At 38.1% G+C, this 20,345-nt stretch overlaps 1 protein-coding gene across 1 annotated transcript in view; it reads left to right on the top strand.

Annotated features, from left to right (window-relative positions):
• msps (msps cytoskeleton-associated protein 5) overlaps window positions 1-20,345 on the top strand; it is a 414,143-nt gene that overhangs the window by 310,861 nt on the left and 82,937 nt on the right. The window contains exons 26-27 of the mRNA XM_068226728.1: window positions 14,913-15,089; window positions 15,196-15,526. Coding sequence (XP_068082829.1) covers window positions 14,913-15,089; window positions 15,196-15,526 — 508 coding nt within the window. The remainder of the gene's footprint in view (window positions 1-14,912; window positions 15,090-15,195; window positions 15,527-20,345) is intronic.

Genomic DNA, 20,345 nt, shown 5'->3' with positions numbered 1-20,345 from the left:
TGCAAGAAGTTCAGCCTTTGATTTAGTTAGTTGTAACTAACAAGGTCATCCAATTTCAGCTGTCATTGCTGTCATCACTAAAACTGAAATCACTGTCATCATTTGAATTTGTCTCTACATCCTTTTCATGTGTATTCTGCTTTGGTGGTGATGGAATTGGCAGCTCTTCACTATGTGGTACTGGAGCAATAGATGACGGTATGCTAGGATATGGAATATTTTTTCTGCTCTTTGTACTTTTGTAATGTGTAATATTCACCATACAATAATAACAGCCATCGTGATGATTTGTAGGCTCGTGCCATATTCGGGGAATTGCAAATGGCATGCACTTTCTTGTTTCACATAGCCAAACCTCTAAAGTAGACTGACAGCTGCCACAAGTGACATGGGGAGATGGAGCCCATGAAACATGTTGGTCACGAACATGCACACTGAAATAAGCGCGGTACACCACACAGAACTTCGTACCGGGCACAATTATATGTTTCACTTGTTTAGATCCGATGTAATGTCCACAAACATAACAAAATGCGTCTGCTGGCAATTTACAATGTCTGGATGTTGACATTCTTTGTTAGACAACGATTCAACAGAACTGGATCTACCTTCACAAACGACAGGAAGACATTTTGTGAAAAATATCAATATATATCGATACATACAGTTGGCTTTTTAAAGGTCAATATATTGAACTTTTCCAGATGTATACCAATACTGATGGAACGTCATATTAAAGTGAGCTAGAGGTGATCACCTTGAACAACTACGACTGCCAGAAAAAGTGGTAAATTCACTATTTTTCACAAACTGTTAAAATATCAAAAAGTATCAACATTTAAAAAAAAAAAAGTAGTGGAATATTCACATTCAGCACGTTGGTTTTATACAACACACAGAAATAAACATTAACAATTTTTTGTTACGTTTCGTAATGCTTAATGGCTAGTTGTCTGTGAATATCATGTAAGCTATTTTGCTGTTAAATACCTTTCATTGATTATCTGGTGTAAATTTGTATTTGGAAATGAAAATCCACAGCCTGTTTCCAGTCACTTGACCGGGTCAGGAATGGAATGAATGCAATCCCCATGTAGTAGTTGCACTCCTCTGGGGCAATGATAAATGACTGAGAGATGAAATGTTAATGAAAAGTGTTGCTGTAATGAAATTTGACAGGGAAAACTGGTGTACCCTGAGAAAATCTGTCCTGCCTGTGCTTTCTCCAGCACAAATTTCACATGGAGTGACTGGGATTTGAACCACAGTATCCAGCGGTGAGAGGCCGGCGCACTGCCTCCTAAGTCACGGAGGCTTTAAATTTGTATTTACTTCTAGAAAAGTTGTAAGAGTAGGCTAGCTAATATTTCAGAACTGTGGTTATGTTACACCCTGTGGGTGGGTGATGCAGACAAAGAATACACCTACGGTATCTCCTGCCTGTCGTAAGAGGCGACTAAAAGGGGCGACCAAGCGATGATTGTATTAGAACCATGAAACTACTTGTGATTAGTATCACCACGCGGGAAACACCTTAGGCTGCTTTTACTTGTGCGTAGTACCACTGTGTTAGGTACAAAATAGGTCTGTGATTCGTAGCAACAGTGTGTGTTGCCAGCTTTTACAGTACCTGTGATTAGTACCACTTCAGGAGCGGCACCATGGTTCTGGCTTGCCTATGATTAGTACCCACTATATGAGGAACACCACGGGGTAGTGCAGGTCTCTCTGGTTGGTACATGTGATGAACACCATAGGTTTGCGTTGCCTGTAAATGGCGCAGCAATCTGTGAAACACCATAGGTCTGTATTACATGTGTGAATTTCATTACTTGTGAGTACTACCATAATGTGTGGAATACTGTGAGTCTACGCTGCTTTTGATTAGTACTGCAACATGACAAGTACCATGGTTCTACTTTCCTAGCAATAAGTACCATTATGAGGGGCCTATGACTTGGATTTTGGACTCCTTTAGACTACAAGCATCATCAATTCAGTATTATGCTATAGAAGCTGTCCCTTAGTCAGTAATACTACTTTTTTACGTCAGTTTCTGTGAATGTGAGGCATTGTTTTAAATTCATATCCACCCATTCATTCTCATCCTCACGTTTTGAATTCTGGTGAGTGGAGGATTTGGGACTTTTAATTTTTCATTACCCTTAGTCTCATTTCTTAACATTAGGGACCGATGACCTAGATATTAGGCCCCTTTAAACAACAAGCATCATCATGTGATGATGTTAATGGAGTATAACGAGGAATATGACTTTGAAATGAAATGGAATGAACGGGCACTGGCTCGTCCACTGCCATTTCTTGTTACACTTTCATTGTGTCAGATTTTTCTGTTTGGAAGTTCATGCTCAGTAAAAACAAATTTATGAACTGAGGTGACCTACTTAATGTTGCTAGTAGGTTATTTTGTAGGAAGACTGTTTTTTAGCATTGCTGTCCAGATTGAAAATAAATAATGCTACAGATTTATGCAACATTATGTACAAAAGTGTCTTCCTCAAGCTAGAGTTCGGCACATTTTATTTCCCCGGTACATGACTGGTTAAGAAATTTGTACTTCAGACATACTGCCACCAAAATATCGGTTGAAGTTCGGAGAAGGCCCCTTTTGTTATGACATCAGTAGAGCTATAAACAAGCCCAGTTTCTCGCTATACCTGCTACCTTCTATTTTGAAACTTACGAGTTGATACATGGTCCTTACAAGAGCTTTAAAAACTGCTACTTCTGCCAAGTTGATGATTATCTTTGAAAAATTTAGAATTATATTTACATAGTATAGACCTTATATATAGTAGTGTCGTCGTTAGAAATCAGTGCTATACCTCTTGAGCATCAAAAGTGTTGAGAACCCATTTCAACTTCTTTTCCTAGTTATCTTTTCCTAGTTCTTTCATCTTGCTCCTATTCTGTATTTAATTAGGGAATAGAGTAGGTTTTCTTACAGGAGATACAGAAAACTGGTTAATATACATTTTTTTTATGCTGCTTGAAAATTGGCCTTAATTCTATCACTGTGACCTGGAATGGTCTTTGCTTGTGCTTCAAAATTCTTTCCTAATTTTAACAGGTGTGAATCTTCAGAAAAGTTATCGGTGAAGAATGAACATGTGCCCTCAGAATCAGACTGCCGGGTACAACCCCCACGTATTTGGAAGAACGTTGCTGAGGGCTCTGTGCCACACTCATTTGGTGACACAGTCATGCTGTATGTGCACTAACAATATTTCAGATCCATTTATGGTGGTGGCAGTTAGTAACCAATAGTTAATTGTTTGGTTTTATCAGTATATTGGTATCTTTTGACTTGCTGTTATATATACTGTAGGTAGTTTAGATTATTTACTTTGAGGCTCATAGAATTCAGAAATGCTTTTACCTTTTAATATCGCAGACTATATTGTTATATTTTCTCAGGGTGATTTTTGTAGAATATAGCATTACAGGTAGGTCTATCTTATTTTGGCTTGTGTAAAACAATTATTAGGCAAATAAGGGTTCAACTTAAGAACTATCCAGCATATCTTTTGCTTCTTGCTGTGGTGAAGTGTGCGTATTTTTTTCCATCAAATCAAATAAAATTTATTACTTGTGTCTACCCTGTCTTCCTTGTGAGGAATATGTAATGAATATAATGCAGGCCAAGATATTTCAATGCTTTGTGTGAAATTTCATATTAGTCTAGATGTGAAAGTGCCGAACAACGAACGCAAAAATTTGGTAGAAATATTGACACCACATCTGTGAAACAGTCCTGACTTGTGTATTATACAAGGTTTCTTTTGAAGGTAGTGGGATTCTTTTAATTTCTACTTCCTTTCAGTTTTGAGATCAGTTCTGCACTTCACGTTGCTTGTAGATGGGCTATATTTTCATGGAAATGTGTGCCACCAACTTAATTGCTTGGTGTGGACAGCAAGATTTTAGAATTATTGTACAAAATCTCTGAAATAACAGCAAATGTGACTCCATATTGCTGGCACTGTTTTCAGCAACTTCCACCTTGCCGTGTATTCTATGTGAGATGAAAAATACAGAAATATTGCTGGTGTGTTTTAGGCTCCAGAGCATAGAGTAGTGGTTGTAGATATGTATGCACTTATTCAGTTGTTTTATTATTTAGTCCAAATGTAGTGGAGTGCACACAAATTAATTGATTTCATCAATGCTATTTAGTAACATCCTGAATTGTTGGTTTTATTGTACGACGGTCGTAAATAAGTTTAATGTCTCAGTACACGGGAAACGCTCACATTTTTACGAACCGGTATAAAACAGTATTACAGAACCCACTTCAGAAAGTGGTATATAACTACGTTACACTTCATATCGGTTTGAAATTAGCTCATTATCTACATTTCCTTGCCTGAAGCGCCAGAATCATCATGTTTACTTAGTGTGTAATGGTTACCCTCATCCTCATTTTCAGAACTCATGTCTTCCATTAGAACATCCATTATGGATTCCTTGTAGAAATTTCGTACACTTGAATTAGACATGCTAAATATTCACAAGAATTACACAAACAAGCCTGCCTCTCGAACACACACTCTTCCTGTCCGCATGTACAGTACCTACTTTCCCGCCCATTTCCAGCTGAGAGTCAACGATGATGCAGCCCCAGGTTATGTAAGAACGTGGCTGTCTTATCAATGCTTTGAAAGAGCTCCCAACTTATGCTCATAACTAGTACATTTTATGCTCATAGAAGCATTCAACAGTATACTAGTGAAGTCACAGTTTGCTGAAATGGCAGCTTTTTTTTTTTACAGTGAAAACGTTCCCGTAGATTCTCTCAGCTCCGTCAGCAGTAATGAAATAGCGCGCCCGTAGTTTCTACGAGCGGCGTCTCTAATGTGTTAAATAGATGTGAATTACTATATGTCATGTGGATGAGGCCTAAGGATGCTATTTTGATATGTTTAATTTGCACATGCAAATAAAATACAATTTATGGCTTATGTCTAACCTGGTCTTCCTTGTGTGGAAAATTTAATGAATATAATGCAGGTTTTATTTCACATTAGTTCACAATATGTTCTTTTATTGCAATACTATTCTCTGCATAGGCTATGTAGATAAGCAAAGCTTCATACTTCTGTAGCAGAATTTAGGAAGTATAAATTTGTTTGCATTTTCAACGTTTCAGTGTAATTTTAGTGCATTATCTATCCGTTGAGTGTAAGCTAGTGAGTGTTGATCTATTGCACTTCAAAATACATATAAAGGAACTAGGACTTTCCTGTTTAAACAGTATGTAAAGTAGTCCTATGTTAATTTAGAGTGAGCCAACTGGTGAAAAACAAGGATACCATTTCATGAGCAGAGAGCAATGGTGATGTTGAATTCAAACCTTTTGGCATTATTATTATTACAGTCATGGTTTAATTCTGAGAAAGTGAAGCGAGTTTTACACAAAATATTATTTGTCTCTTTTCAAGTGGCATAAACCCAGTAGACGTTGCTTTTCTGTTAAATTAGGCTCCGCATAATAGAGATAACCTTCCCCTCCACCTACAGATTGAAAACACATCATCCAAAGAAATACCTGCAGCAGATAATTGTTGAAGGCAGCGGTGACACTTGTAATGTGTTAAGAGAGATGATGCACTTGCTTACTATGGAGGTTTCTGTTTTTTCCTACCTCATTTGCCCAGTTACTACGTATAATCATCAGCAGCAACATTGGCTCGACAGCCGTCTGTGGACCTTGGTTTTCCTCAGAAGTTTCTGGCAGTCTTTCCTCTTCAGTGCTATGTTCTTCCAGTTCTTAATTCCTAGGATTCTGATTTCCTGATGCACATATTCCTCATACCTCGACTTCGGTCTTCCAAATTTTTGGGATCCTTCTGGCAACTTATTAAATATCATTATCGCTCTATTATCATTGGAACAAACTACTTATCCAGCCCACTCTAGTCTCTTGATCTTGATGACTGTTAAAATGTTGAGCTCATTATATAGCCTATTAATCTTTTAGTTGTATCGTCTTTTCAACACTTAATGTTCTTCTGCTCTCCCAAAAATGAATCTCAAAATTCTTCTCTAGAAGGTACCAAGACAGAGGCCACGTTTCAGAACCGTATGTTAATATAGATCTTGCAAAGTCCTTGTGGATCATTATTTTTGTTTTCCTCTTCAGCAATCTAGAATTGACACCTATTTGTGCCGAGTACCTTTTTGTAGATTTCAACACTGTCATTTTTTTTTACAGTTGGCCTGTGATCCCAAGTAGTTTAAATAACATACAACTTCAAATTTTTAGGAGCCCATTTCATTGTATGCTGATCTCTCCCCCCCCCCCCTTTTTTTTTCCCACAGGCATATGCTTAGTTTTACCTTAATTGATATGCAGTGTGTATTTGATTCTATTTGAAGACTGCAGTATGTTGGAGATTGTCCTTGTCATTTTGTGATTCTATGTTTTTCCTAGTCTCCTATTTATGTTGCTTCTCCTCACACCAGCCTGCCATTGTGTTCATCCTGTTGTCTGTGTTCCTTTCTTTCTCTCTCTCTTGCTCTCTCTACAGATTCATATTCACCGGACAGGTTGTTCGTGCGGTTAGGGGCGCGCAATTTTGAGCCTGCATCCGGGAGATAGTGGGTTCGAAACCCCACTGTCAGCAGCCGTGAAGATGGTTTTCTGCGTTTTCCCATTTTCACCAGGCAAATGCTAGGGCTGTACCTTAATTAAGGCCATGGCCGCTTCCTTCCAACTCCTAGGCCTTTCCTACCCCATCGTCGCCATAAGACCTATCCGTGTCGGTGCGACGTAAAGCCACTAGCAAAAAAACATTGGCGTACCTATTCCCTAAAAACTGTCAAGCGTTCTGCGTCATGTTGGATGGTCCAACCTCTTACCCAACTTTTTTTATATTTAGCTCTTTTGCCTAATAAAATCCCCAACTTTTGGTGCCGCAGAATTTCGTCAATTTGACATGGTGTTCTTACAGTGAAATAAATAATATTCCATCTTCTCTTCTCTCTTGCTCACACAAGCAACACTGCCGGACATCTCTTCTAAAGTCTAAAGGACTTGAACACACTTCACATACCGTAGCCGTTTCATTTACACCTAAGAATCCAGTTGAACTCCTCTTCAGACTCACATGGGTGACAACTACACAAGCTTCACGACCTAGGCAGCATACTTGCATATTTAATGGGAAGATGGAATAATTTGTTATATAAATGAGACTTGATCAAGCATCCTCCACTAGCTATACTTGCTATTTAACGAGCATCTTTACTTCGCACATTATTAATACTGACTCTCGTTCCTATGAAGAAAAGATTTTAATCTCTAGAAATTTTTGCTAATCTACAAATCATTTTAAGCCGAATGTATTCATTTCTTCTATATACTGAAAAATCTGGGCAAATTTTTTGACTCCCATTGACTTTAATTGTCAACCCAGTATCAACATTGAAAATGAAAACCTACAACCTGTTATCCAGTCATTGACCGGGTCAGAGATGTAATGAATGAATCATATATAGGCTATTGTTACGATGGGGTCGCCACTCCCAAAGTGCTACGAAATGAGAATGGAGAGTGTTGCTGGAATGAAAGATGACAGGGAAAACCGGAGTACCCAAAGAAAAACCTGTCCTGCCTCCGCTTGGTCCAGCATAAATCTTGCCTGGAGTGACCGGGATTTGAACCATGATATCCAGCGGTGAGAGGTCGACGCACTGCTGCCATCTGAGCCACAGAGGCTCGGAATCAACATTATGAATGTTAATATTTCTATTATCTCCATTATGTGGAAACATAAATATGATATCCCATTAAAACTTTAAGACAGGATTAACCAATTCAATCCAAATGTGACCATAATTTTCTTATACATGGATGTAAATTATTGTAAACAATTAGTTTTTAAGAATAGTTTTAATATAACATCCGCTTCAGAGCTTGGATTTGGAGAATTTATAGCTGATTGTGCCTGTGATGACAGGTGAAACATGTACCATTACAACCTTAATAGAATAATTATATTATAGTCATAAAGACTGCAAAGTATTGAATAGCTGGTTTTCAATAAATTGTAATATATATGGTATGGTATATAAGTGGTATGATCCGAGCTGTCAGTGGAGAGATGGCGTGGAATGACATGAGTAGACAAATACGTTTGAGTGGTGTCTTTAAAAGTAGGAATGATCACAATATGAATATGAAGCTGGATTTTAAGAGGACAATTTGTTGCAAATGTTCATTTATAAGAAGGGAAGTTAGGGATTGGCATAACTTACCATTGAAGATGTTCAATAAATTTCCAATTTCTTTGCAATCATATAGGAAATGGCTAGGGAAACAACAGGTAGGGAATCAGCCACCTGGGCGACTGCCATTCAAATTGGTATTGATTGATTGATTGATTGATTGATTGATTGATTGATTGATTGATGACAGTTATTACCTTTACAGTGAAAGAGCCAACGGTTCCATTTAACTTTCCTAACAATACGCAAATTGTTGATAAATTTACGAGTTGAGGAAATGGAATGCGGTTTAAATTGAGCCACTATTGCTAAAACGTGAAATGGAATCTTGTTTACAGATATCCTGTGATGGTGGTGATGGTTGTTAGTGGAGTGTTATGTATGAAGTTCTTCAGATTTATAAACATGTGGCATTTGAGCTGTGGCATTCAGTGGTTGTGTTTTTATGTCTTTGGGCAGTAACTGCATTATTGTAGAAATTTGTAATTGCTCTAATTGGGTGACTTTTGGATAGAGTTGAGTTTATAATTTAGAATTAGTATTAATTAGCTTGTGGTTTAGTAGATGGTATTCTTAGTCTCACTAATAAAAAACCATTATACAGTTGTTTAACAGTTGTATAGTTATACGTGGAATAAATCTTGTTTAAGCATTGCTTTTTTATTTTTCTTTCTAATAAACACAGTATACGCATTGTATTACTATTCTGCGCATATACGCTCGTTAGAAACCATAGGAATCTCTTCCTGCAGTTTTCTGACATATTTCTTCATGTTCATAGTCGCTTTTGCTCGTTAGGCCTCTCTGTATATAAATCTGAATGTTATCAGTTGAAATAGGTGAATATCCAGTTATGTATAGATTTTCAAACGGCATCTCATGCCGTTAACAAAAATAATGTTGTAAAATAATACAGTGTGAAAATATTAATATAATAGAAAATTACATCAAATAAAAAAATCTTCATTGCATAGAACCTATCATGTCATAACTCCCATTTCTTCTTCATTATGTTTGTAATTTTTTCACTGCTGGTATATTTTGGCTCAATGTAGATAAGTTTGATTTTAAATTTGAATGATAAAAAAATTCAGTGTGTCTTTCCTTACAGTCATGTTAGAAATTAGTATGCGCAAGCACGAAAAAGTCGGTCGCTGATCAATATTATGCTCCTGAGAAAATGAACACTGCAGTGCATACGACTATCTGAAGATTGAAATGCATATTGTTTGGGATATCCCGACTGGCAAATCAGCCAGCCAGCAGTGTCACGCGTGAAACGTAAACAAACGAGATGTTCTTCCTGTCATAAATTAAGAACTAAGCGAGATTAAGACTTGAGGTTTGTTTTAAAAAAAGGCTTCCATATCCGAAGACCATTTCCCTTGTTAATAGTAAAGACATTGGCCAGCGACAAAAGTTTAATATCGTAAAGCATTGTGACGAAAGCTCTTGGCCTGCAGATTTGCAGTGTGTCTTCAAAACCATGAACATTTCTTGCCGTATATTCTTAAATTATTAAAGAAAATATAGCATTCTGATTAGTCAAAGCACTCCCCGGTACTGCAAGGCCACTTGGACTGTGGGAGTGCTAGGTCATGTCATACGATACAAGAGGGAATGTGGAAGGGGGCAAGCACGCATGCGCCGTCAAGACATGTTCCTGGTCAGCTGCTCCAGTCTGTGTCGTATTGCAGAGTTGCTTATTCCAGAAGAAACTATTCAGCGCAATGTTACTGTCTCCTTGTAGTTCTCCCTATATTTGCTAGCTTGAAGTAATGTTGGAGAAATATAAAAGTCCTTTACTCCATGTCATAATTTTAACACCAAGGCTGTGAGACTTTTTTGTGCTCGTGCATATCAAATTTAAAATCAAACTTTTCTACGTTGAGCCAAAATGTTTCTATACCAGCAGTGAAAAAATTACAAACATAATGGAGTTGGAATGTGAGTAACGATAGATTCCATGCAATGAAGATTTTTTTATTTGACATAAATTTCCATCATATTAATATTTTCACACTCGATTACTTTTGAACATTATTTTTGTTAACGGCATTAGATGGGGCTTGAAATTCTGTACATAACTGGATATTCACCTATTTCAACCGATAACATTCAGATTTATATACATATAGGCCTAACCAGCAAAAGCGACCTTGAACGTGAAGAAATACGCCAGTGAACTGCAGGAAGAGATTCCTACAGCTTTGAACGAGTGTATTCGTGCAGTACAGTAATACAATGCGTATACCACGTTTATTAGTAAGAAAAATATGCAGTGCTTATACAGGGTTTATTCACTGTATAACTATACAAGTGGTACAACTGTATGAGGATTTTTTATTAGTAAGATTGTTAATGTATTTGAATTTAGTGGTTGACATGAAACAATCAAATTAAATATCACATTTCCCAACTCCAGTTTGCTAAATATTTACTTTATGATTCTTTATTATTTTTCTCTAGATCTACAGTAACAAATACCCATTTGATCTGTTAAATGAGAAAAATAACAATGTCCAGCCTATGCCAAAACTCACTCTTTCAAACTCCACATACTTTACAGAAAAAAAAAAAAGAAAAACAATACATGCAATAAACAGAAATGAACAAACAAAATAATAATAAGAAGAAGAATAATCAAACGTACTCCTTGGACATGCCGTGAAATTCCTTGGATACTCCGGAAACATAACCCCCAAAGTGAGGGTCACCACGGCAGTCATCCACGGCTCTTTCATGCAATGTCCAACATCTCCCCTGAATATTTCTATTGTCTTTCCAGAATGTGTAGTTTAAATAAAATATAATAAAAGACATAATAAAGTTGAAATAAAATAAACGGTATTAAGAATGTCAAGGACCTTCATGCCCCTCTTGCCTAGACACACAAACCTTTGCACATTCCATTCCTCTTACCTTTTTTTCTACTTGACCCACTCTGGGTTGCTGAATCTATACTTACGTTCGCTACACTTACATTCTGCTCACATTGCAACTTTATCCTTGTACTACTTATCTGCTCCTGCTCATCATATTCAACCATGCTTAATCAATTTAAATACCAAGCCATACTCCACATTAAATTTGCTATCACGTCCACCAAACCAAAATTTACAAACAAACACCACTTCTCAATTCTCATTCCTCTCAACACATAATTTCTGCCATTACATATACCACTACTTCTCCATCTCCACATTCCAGCAATAAGCAAACACACTTCATTACCTACCGGAAACTCCATCCAACTCCACAATCATTCATTTACACTCCAAATTCACTACACAGACACCAATACTACATCAACTTGCCAATCTCATACCGCCACTTCACACTTAACACTCCAAATCTATTCCAAATTACATTACTACATACCAATTACAACTTACTCCATTAATTCACTATACCTTCTACAGCAAAACATACCACTATCACGCTCATCCTATCACCCATCATAACAAACCATCAAGAACCATCTTACCATTCTATATACATCAAGAACAGCAATACAAACAAAACACTAGCCCTAAATTACTTACTAGCTTTACTTAGTTTTTGACCTCCTTCTCTTTTATCTATCTTCCCCCATAAATCTTTTAAGCTCCTACTTCTCTCTTTATGTAGAACCTTATTTTTATTGACTTCCTCACTCTTATTAACTTTCTCACTCTGCACAAAACATTCACTCCCACTTGGGCTTAAACAGCCCTCTCCACCAGACTGTTCTCTTATTTCTCTACCTAATTCTCTGGCCCACATTTTCCTTTTCTCACTGTCAGACCAAAATTCATCGAAACTTTGTTGCCTTTTTTCCTCCGGACTAAATTCCACATTAAGATCACTCAACTCTCTGTTTCCCTTGTTCGCACTGGTTCCTGGACTTGCCTTTTCATAATGTCTGTCTTCTCCGGCACTCGTTTCAACCTGTTTTAAACACTGTTCCAAAGACTGAAGTTTCGGCACCGTCCAATTGCGGGTTCACTTACCATTGGACACTACCAGTGACTGACCCTTAATATGAGCCTGCAGACCTTGCATTCTTGCCTTAATCCTATGTTTCTCCAGGAGTTTAAAATTTTTATTCCCCTCTCTTCCCAAGTCCGGCTAAATCCATATTTTTTCCTTCTGCAAGGTTCTGGCGTTTCTGATTACTATGTCCGCCATTAGTGATGATAGCAGCGTCACCTTTATAGGTCTGCGCCCCCTCATCTTGCCTACCCTCTCAACGTTGTCTATATCTACCTCATTAAAGTTAATTTTCATTATTTTTTGTATGACATCTACCACCTTATACATAATGTCCACTTTTGCTTCTCTCTTGTCTTCTTGTAGACCGTACATAAATATGGTTTTCTTCCTCCGTTCTAGATTGTGGGCTGCTACTTCTTTCTTCAAATACATTACTTCTTCTTCCATATTTCTTATTTTCTCCCTTAGCAATACTATTTCTCTCTCACTTTTTTCCACTCTTCCTTTAACTTCGAGTTTTCCTGGATCCACAGCCTCGTCTTCTTGTGTTCCTTGACTTGCTCTTGAATCATCTGCTTTAACTGCTCAAACGGGCAGAGTTCCTCAGCTACCTCCTTTACCACTTTCTTTATCACCTCTTTGTCCTCCCAATTCATATTTCCACTGCTCTGAGGGCCTGGATTCACTTCCACCTCACCAATCACCAAGAACACTGAGACCACCGTTACCGCCAAAAACATCTCGCCCTTCAATCCCAGTTCCACACTCACTTCCTTGCTTCTGGTTGTATTCTTCTTCATTGTTCCCTGCCATCTACCTATGACGGCCCTATATTGTTCTACGCTGATCATCTTCCTTGTCACAAACTACTCGCCCCGTCGGCTCCCCACTCTTCCTCCGCTCGCCCGGCACACTCCACGCAGCACGAACGTTCGTCCGATTACGTAGGCTCGACTGTGGTTTGCCAAATATGTGCACAAGTGCTTGCCATTTTTTCCTGTCATTATACATTTGTTTTTAGAATTCTTGCATCTCAAGCGTCTTTTCTCTGCACCTGGTCCGTTTTCATCCATTCTTAGCTTCACCTTTCTTTTGGTCTTCTTCCTTGCAGTTCTTTACAGAGTTTTTCCTTTGTTATAGTTCTATCCTTTATCATAACACGGTCCTCACCACTGAAGCCCAAGATTTCCTCTAACATCAGTAACAAGTAATTTAATGTTATCTTACCTGTTTATTTTACGTGAGATCTTATCCGTCCCAGTCTTCTGATCAATGGTCCTAATGGGCTTCATCTCTGCTGTTTGTATTTAGCTCATGATCCTGTCAAGGATGCACACTTTCATTCTCTGCCTGACGGTGTTATTTTTTCAAATGACACTTTCAAATTATATGGTACCATTTCCAGTCTTGTTTCTTCCAGAAGACATGTTGGAAATTAGTCCTTTCCTGTTGCTAGTAATTTCCACTATTTTTGTTTGCTGAATTTTGATTTATTTCGAAGATCTTAATCCATTTAATGAATTTCGATCACAAATTACAGCTAAGACTTTTTTCCTTACTGTTACAAAGACAAGCTATAAATTGGAATCGCAGTAAAATCAGGAAACTAATGAAACACACACACACAGAAAATATTAAATGGCCCCAGAAATAAAACGAAACTAAAATCACATTTCTGCATGCCTGATCTGAAAACAATCAGCCTCACTGCCATCCTATTCTTAAGCAGTGAATCCAGAAGGCCTAATATATTATGTCTTTATACAAGAAATAGACACAAACTTCAGTACAACTAAGCAGCTTACAGGAATGTAATGAACTTGGACAAGATCCAATTGAACTATTGCTTATATCACCAAAACACTTGCGGACAGCAAGTGCAACAATGAACCTAACAGTATAAAATATATTCACCACATATCAAAATAACAATCTCTCAAAACAGCAGTCATCATACACACAGAAACCTCATCATACAGGTAAGGTAGCATGTCACAATGAGCAGCATTCTAGTACTCAAAACTTAACCCTCCTAGAAGCATCAAAATACTATTCTAACAAATTATCAGCAACTCCTGAAGAACACTTCTCGAGCAAAACAAACTGAAACGAGTACCCTCTGCTGCACCTTCACTAATTGCTCAGTCCTAACTACTCGAAACGGCACATGCCAGTACATCCAGTCTTCAGCTGTCTACCAGTCCTAATTGGATATTCTTCATGATTATTTTTCGATTGAAACCTACTGATAAAATTTTGTTGTTTCTGTATTCTAGATTATATCACACACAACTCTACTTGTCATTATAGATCACTAGTTTTCTTCACTGTATTTTTTCCCATTAAAAACTCATTAAACCAAGTTCTATATTTCCTTCCATCTGGCAACCATTTTTGTTCTTTTCCCTGTGATTATGTTCTGAAATGGTCTTTGTTACAACATGCATAACAAGTTAAAAATATATAAGGTCCTGCCATTGATGCTTTCATGGTCCGTACTTAGACATGGTACTGTATAGGCTTTTAGGGCTTATGCCGTGGCAAGAAAATAAGGTGAAATTCACCTATATAAGGTTTTATCTGGACTTATGTGATGCATGTTAAAGACTTTTATCCTCATGTGCAGAGAGTCTTCCTGCTGCTGTGTACATTGTTAATAATTATTTCCTGCACTCTTACTATTCTAGGAATAGTGTCCCAAAGCCACGCCCTGTATCAGGTCCATTTGGTCTGGATACAAAACTACTGGAGAGAATAGAAGGGGATGGTATTGACCTTTGTGCCCCTAAGTTGAAGGAGTTTGATTTAAAGGAAATTCTGGAGCCACCTGTTGATATTCCAGCAGCATCCTTTAATACGTCAGGGTAAGCTCTGGAAAACTTCCAAGATTTTCACTGTATTTATTGAATGTAATCGTGATATTTGAACCTGTTCAACTAATATCATTGCATTTTCTCTCTCTTTTTCCAGTGGTTGCTTGAATGAAACCATACATAACTTCTCATCTTCAACAGTTATGCCACATACAAAGCAGTTTAACAGCTGTACAACTACTGAAGAAGTGTTGGACCTGGGTATTTCCAATATTGCCAGTCCTGACTTTGATGTTGCATGGCAGGCTTGCATGCAAGTTGAAGCCTTACTATCCTCAGATAAAGTGAATCGAATGCAGGGGAAGGAAGATAGTCTTCTTACTGCATCTGTTATGCAGTTACGCTTACTGCGAAATTCCTCAAACCATGGAAAGCCAGTGCACACATTAGAGATAGGGTATCGATCTTTACTGAGGCTTATAATGGAGGTGAGTTGGAACTGCAGGGTGCAATTCTTTTTAAGCTGTGAAAATAAGAATTTGGGGTATCGCTAAGGGCGCAGACTTTCATATCGGGCTTGCATGAGACCAACGTCAATATAGGATTGACTCAAGTGCAACTGGAAAGAAAGAATGCAATGAATTTCATGAGGACCTTGATAATAGAATTTTTCAGTTACAGTATTTAGGTGAATTAGTTTTGTGATGAATCAGCTGAGTGTTTTCTCTAAAAATTGGTCTCTTATGTTACAACCTGAGCTTTTCTAGAGCATAATGTACAAAGTTTTGCTTGTCTGAGACATGTTGTGATTTCTAGCAGAAACAAGTGAATTATTTTGGTGTAGAATTAATCTCTTTTTCGTTCCAGTACTGGATTCATGGGTAAAAATCGGTCTCTCCTAAAATATGTGTGTACGGGGCTTCCTTCAATAATTTCAAAACTAAAAAAGCTAGCAGAAATATAAATACTTACCTAAATACCGAAATACCTTCAAAGGTTAGATAGCACCATGGTGAGTGGTGTGTGTATGTGAGATTATGTGGCGATATTGGAGCTTGGAGCGCATTGTAAAACTGGCAGAGATTAGGACCCCGGCATGGTCGGATGTACTTCGTGTTGTAGATTTTGTGCACAGAGTATGTATCAATATCTGTAATAATATTTCTGAGAAAACTTGATAAGGTAGTAATCCGAGGATACTCAAGATGATGTAATCAAATCCATGAAGATTAGAAATGCCATGAAACCTCGTTAGTGCATTCCTCACTAAAACATTTTCTCGCTTAACATGTTGTAAATTCAAAATTCTGATTCGTATAGTGTTAAATCTACATAAAGTATTTCACTGGTTGGGTCCCAATTTTTTTGCTGTTACTGCTTATACAATCACATTTTTTCAAGCCCTGAAAAATGGTTCTTTCTCTTGTGAATGGAACATGATTTCCAGAGTAGATAAGAGCCCTTGTCACAGGAAGCAGGTGGGGGTAAATTATGCGATAACAGGAAGAGGCCTTGAATTCATGAACTGCACCGGATGAATTGTGTCTTTGGGGAGCAAGCCGTTTGCCTGTCGAAAATTTAATTGTGCTTGTATTCAAAAGTTTGAAATTTATTCTTTGTTAAATGATACAGTGAGGGTTAGTGAATATTTGTTGCGTTATAGCTTACCTGCTAATTTGGGATGTAATTGTGAGAAGTTGACTATCATGGTTCGTACAGCCCAGGTACGGATACAGAAAAAATCGTGAAATTGCTTTTTTTTTTTAATTCGTTAGGGCCATCTATGGACCACGGTGCTTGTGTTTTAGCTGTTTCTTGAAGTCATCGTCGTTGTTTGCCACAATTGGTGTTCTTAGCGGCTGGTTTGGCAGCTGTTTTCTTGTTGGTACCTCGAGCTTTCCTGATGGCCCAGTAGTCCTTCAGAAAAGGCCAGGCATCTTCATCTTCAAGTGCAAAGAGGTGGTGCGAATGTTGAAACTTGCATCTTGGAGTAGAGTTGGTCCGAAGGTCCTAACCAATGCCGGGTATTGCTGAAGTATTGGCAGCCAAAGTCATTTTCTTGTATATGGGTGAGTGTTACCTCTGAATAATTCATGGTCGAAAAGTGTAACCAGAAAACAGTTTAATAGCCCACTGTTCCAAAATGTGTCTGGAACTAACAGTTCAATATTACATTTGTTTTAGAAAGAGTGTGACCTGCAATAATACATTGATTCTTTTATGGGCCCCAGTGAAAATGCTTTCATACTTTTCTCTTCTTGTTTTTCACAGGTTTTAATACCCTTATCTTCAGAAACAGTAGATACAGCTTTCACTGTATCAATACATACATGCTGTAAAATGCTTGTGTTTTGGAAAACAATTTTAAGTGTTCCAGTACCTCTCTTGTATAGATTTTAGTTGCATATTCAATAGTAAGTTTTCTTGTTTAATACATTCTGTTTTCCTTGTCCCCTGCAAGAAATGTCTTAACGATGTTTTACTGTAGTGTGATTTGACAACATTTTACAACAGGAGAGCCCTGGCAAAAATTAAAGCTTTTTTCGAAGTCCATGTGACTTACATCAAAAAATTTTGCATATTGTTATGGAGGACAGTTGGGATGAAAGCGAGGACGGAATCACTTAAAAATCAATACAACAGTTGGAAAACTACATGTTAAGATGCTTTATTGGATATCTGTAACAATGTACAATGGAACTGAAAGCATTTTAGCATATTGGCAGAAAAACATGAAAATAATCTTAATCTCATATTAACTCCAAAACTTAACCCTGAGTTTATCAATACCTGATATGACCTCCATGGGCTCCAATATATTTGTTAATGTGTTTTGGTATGTTTCTCACCAAACCAATCATTGCTTCTACTTCAGAAAGGTTGTCCTACTCAACAATCACTGCCTCATTGATGGCTGGAATAGTCATTGAAGGTTGAGGACAGTTCCACACAGCTCTTAAGCAGTACCTATGCCTGCTCTATACTGGTGAGATCAGGTGATTAGGCAGAGTCCATTCTGTGAATACTATTCTCCTGGAGAAAGACATTAGCAATGCCAGCTCTAAGTGGACGAGTGTTATTGGCCATAAAATTGAAATTTGGGCCTGAATTGGGAGCATAGCCTTTCACTGCAGGTGGGTGCAGCGACTATGCATGCTACCATCCCAAAACATTGTACCACCTCCTCCATGTTGGTATTGGTCTCTGGTGTATTGGTCGTGCGTACGTTCGCCGGGTCGTCTCCACACTTGCGCAGATCTATCGTTGGACTGTAAACCGGTGCGAGTCTCTTCTGTAAACAGTGTTTGGTCTCATTGCTCCCTGGTCCTTGGCTGCTGCTGTCTTGCCCATTGCAGTCTGATGTTTCTGTGACGAGTAAGCAGAGGGGTTCAAATGGATCTTACCTCATGAAGACAAATATGGATAGTCTGGGTCAATGCATTGGTACCTGTTACTGTTCAAAGGTCTTGCGACTAGCTCGACGATTGGGATATCTTCAAGCTCTTAAGCGTACATACTGATCTTGTTTTGTTGTTCCTCTTGGCATACGTGTCCAGTGTCAGTCTTCGACAGAATGGGCTACTCTGTACATGTTCCATATCCGGGAAAGGTCGCTTTGGTTCACGTGAATGATAGCAACATCAATCTGCCATATCGCCTGTTGCATCAGTCACTATACGAACGTGATCTTGCACAGTTACTGTTGTCCTTGGCATTCTGATGCACACTGAACACATTACAGGCAGGCTTTACCTGGTTGCCAGTGTGCTCAAGCATACAGCACCCCTGGTAGCCTGTCGCAAAACCATGTCACACTATCTTCATTGAAACAGGCTAGTGTATACAGCAGATACATGCACAGAAGTACTAATAATGGGTTTGAGACCACAACACTTGGCCAGCCTTGGCCAGCAATTTGCAAAAACTTTTATATTTTTATTATGTATGTCTTCTACGCCCAAAAGACCTGCAACCATGGTTCCAACACACCCCTTGTCCATCTTTTCAGAAGTATGAAGCCTTTATTTTGAATTGAGACAATACAGACCATTAACCTTTCAAGTGGTACATTTCTTTTGAGTAGCTACAAACACAATGGCAATTTTCCGTAAGGTACTGGGAAGTAACATATAGTGAGATACCCTTGTGTAGTTTAGCATTTTTATCAGGTTCAAAAAGTACAGAATATGTATGAAGCTGTCAAAAATGATCATAGTACGAAGGGCAAGGCGTCTGGCCTACAATAACGTAAGAGACTCGTCTACAGACACATTGCTTTCGGGTGTGTACACAATTTGAAATCTGCTGTTCAAGTGGTGTAGAATACGTTCCAATTTGTAGAGTTTCTTCAGACCACATGTGACTTCATCATATGCTTCGTTACCAACAAAGTGTAAGAATTTGAGGAGGAGATGAAATTTTCTTTCAGAGAACAGCTCCAAAAATATTGGGCTCTCTAATATCTGTCTACGAGAAAAGTAGCTCTTGTTGTCAGGTAGCTGATGAATGCCTTGCAAGAGAAATAATGCAAGTAAAATCATAATTTCATCTTTATTCGTGTCAGACCACTGATTCACTCTCGAATATAATTTTTAAGGTTGGTGTGCTTTCTAAAAACTGTTGAGCATACCGGTTGGTTCAGGAGTGAAAAACAATTGAAAATATTCTAGCAGATTAAGTACATCTTCAATTTGTACATTTAGTCCAGGTTGCGCCGTAAATGTACATCTCGGCCGTTCAGATCCTACCTTTGTCCGTGCTCCGAGCGTAATATCATCGCTAGTGCTACCGTCACGTTCACATGAGTCGCTTTCACCATTGAACTTGCTACCTCGTGACATTTCAACTAGTCTCACCATCAGATGACACATCACTCTCTGAATTTTCACAGTGTAATAAATCAAACAGTACTTCTTCTCACAGACATTTCCGAGCTCCGCTTGAACCCGCCACAATGCACTAACTACCTCTCTCAGCAGCTTGGCGGCTGATACTGGCTGGCTGCCAGCTGGGCGCGTAACGAAAGCATTTCGCCCGGTCACGTGGTTTTAGGAAAGTGCTGCTGTAGACAAAGCTCGAAAGTAACACAGTACATCATAAAATTGAAATAATAAATAAGGTAGTTCAACCTATTCAGTACAAATATATACGAAATGTAGAGTTACATTCCGCTCCCACTAATAATTAAATAGGAATGTAACTCTACATTTCGTATATATTTGTATTGAAAAGGTTGAACTACCTTATTTATTATTTCAATTTCATTGTGATACATTTCAATACGGAACATTATGAAATTTTTATCCT

The sequence above is a fragment of the Anabrus simplex genome, chromosome 3, assembly GCF_040414725.1.
Source record: "Anabrus simplex isolate iqAnaSimp1 chromosome 3, ASM4041472v1, whole genome shotgun sequence".
Taxonomy (NCBI): Eukaryota; Metazoa; Arthropoda; class Insecta; order Orthoptera; family Tettigoniidae; genus Anabrus; species Anabrus simplex.
Note: the sequence above shows the minus strand (reverse complement) of the source record. Positions and strands in the feature narration are given on the sequence as shown.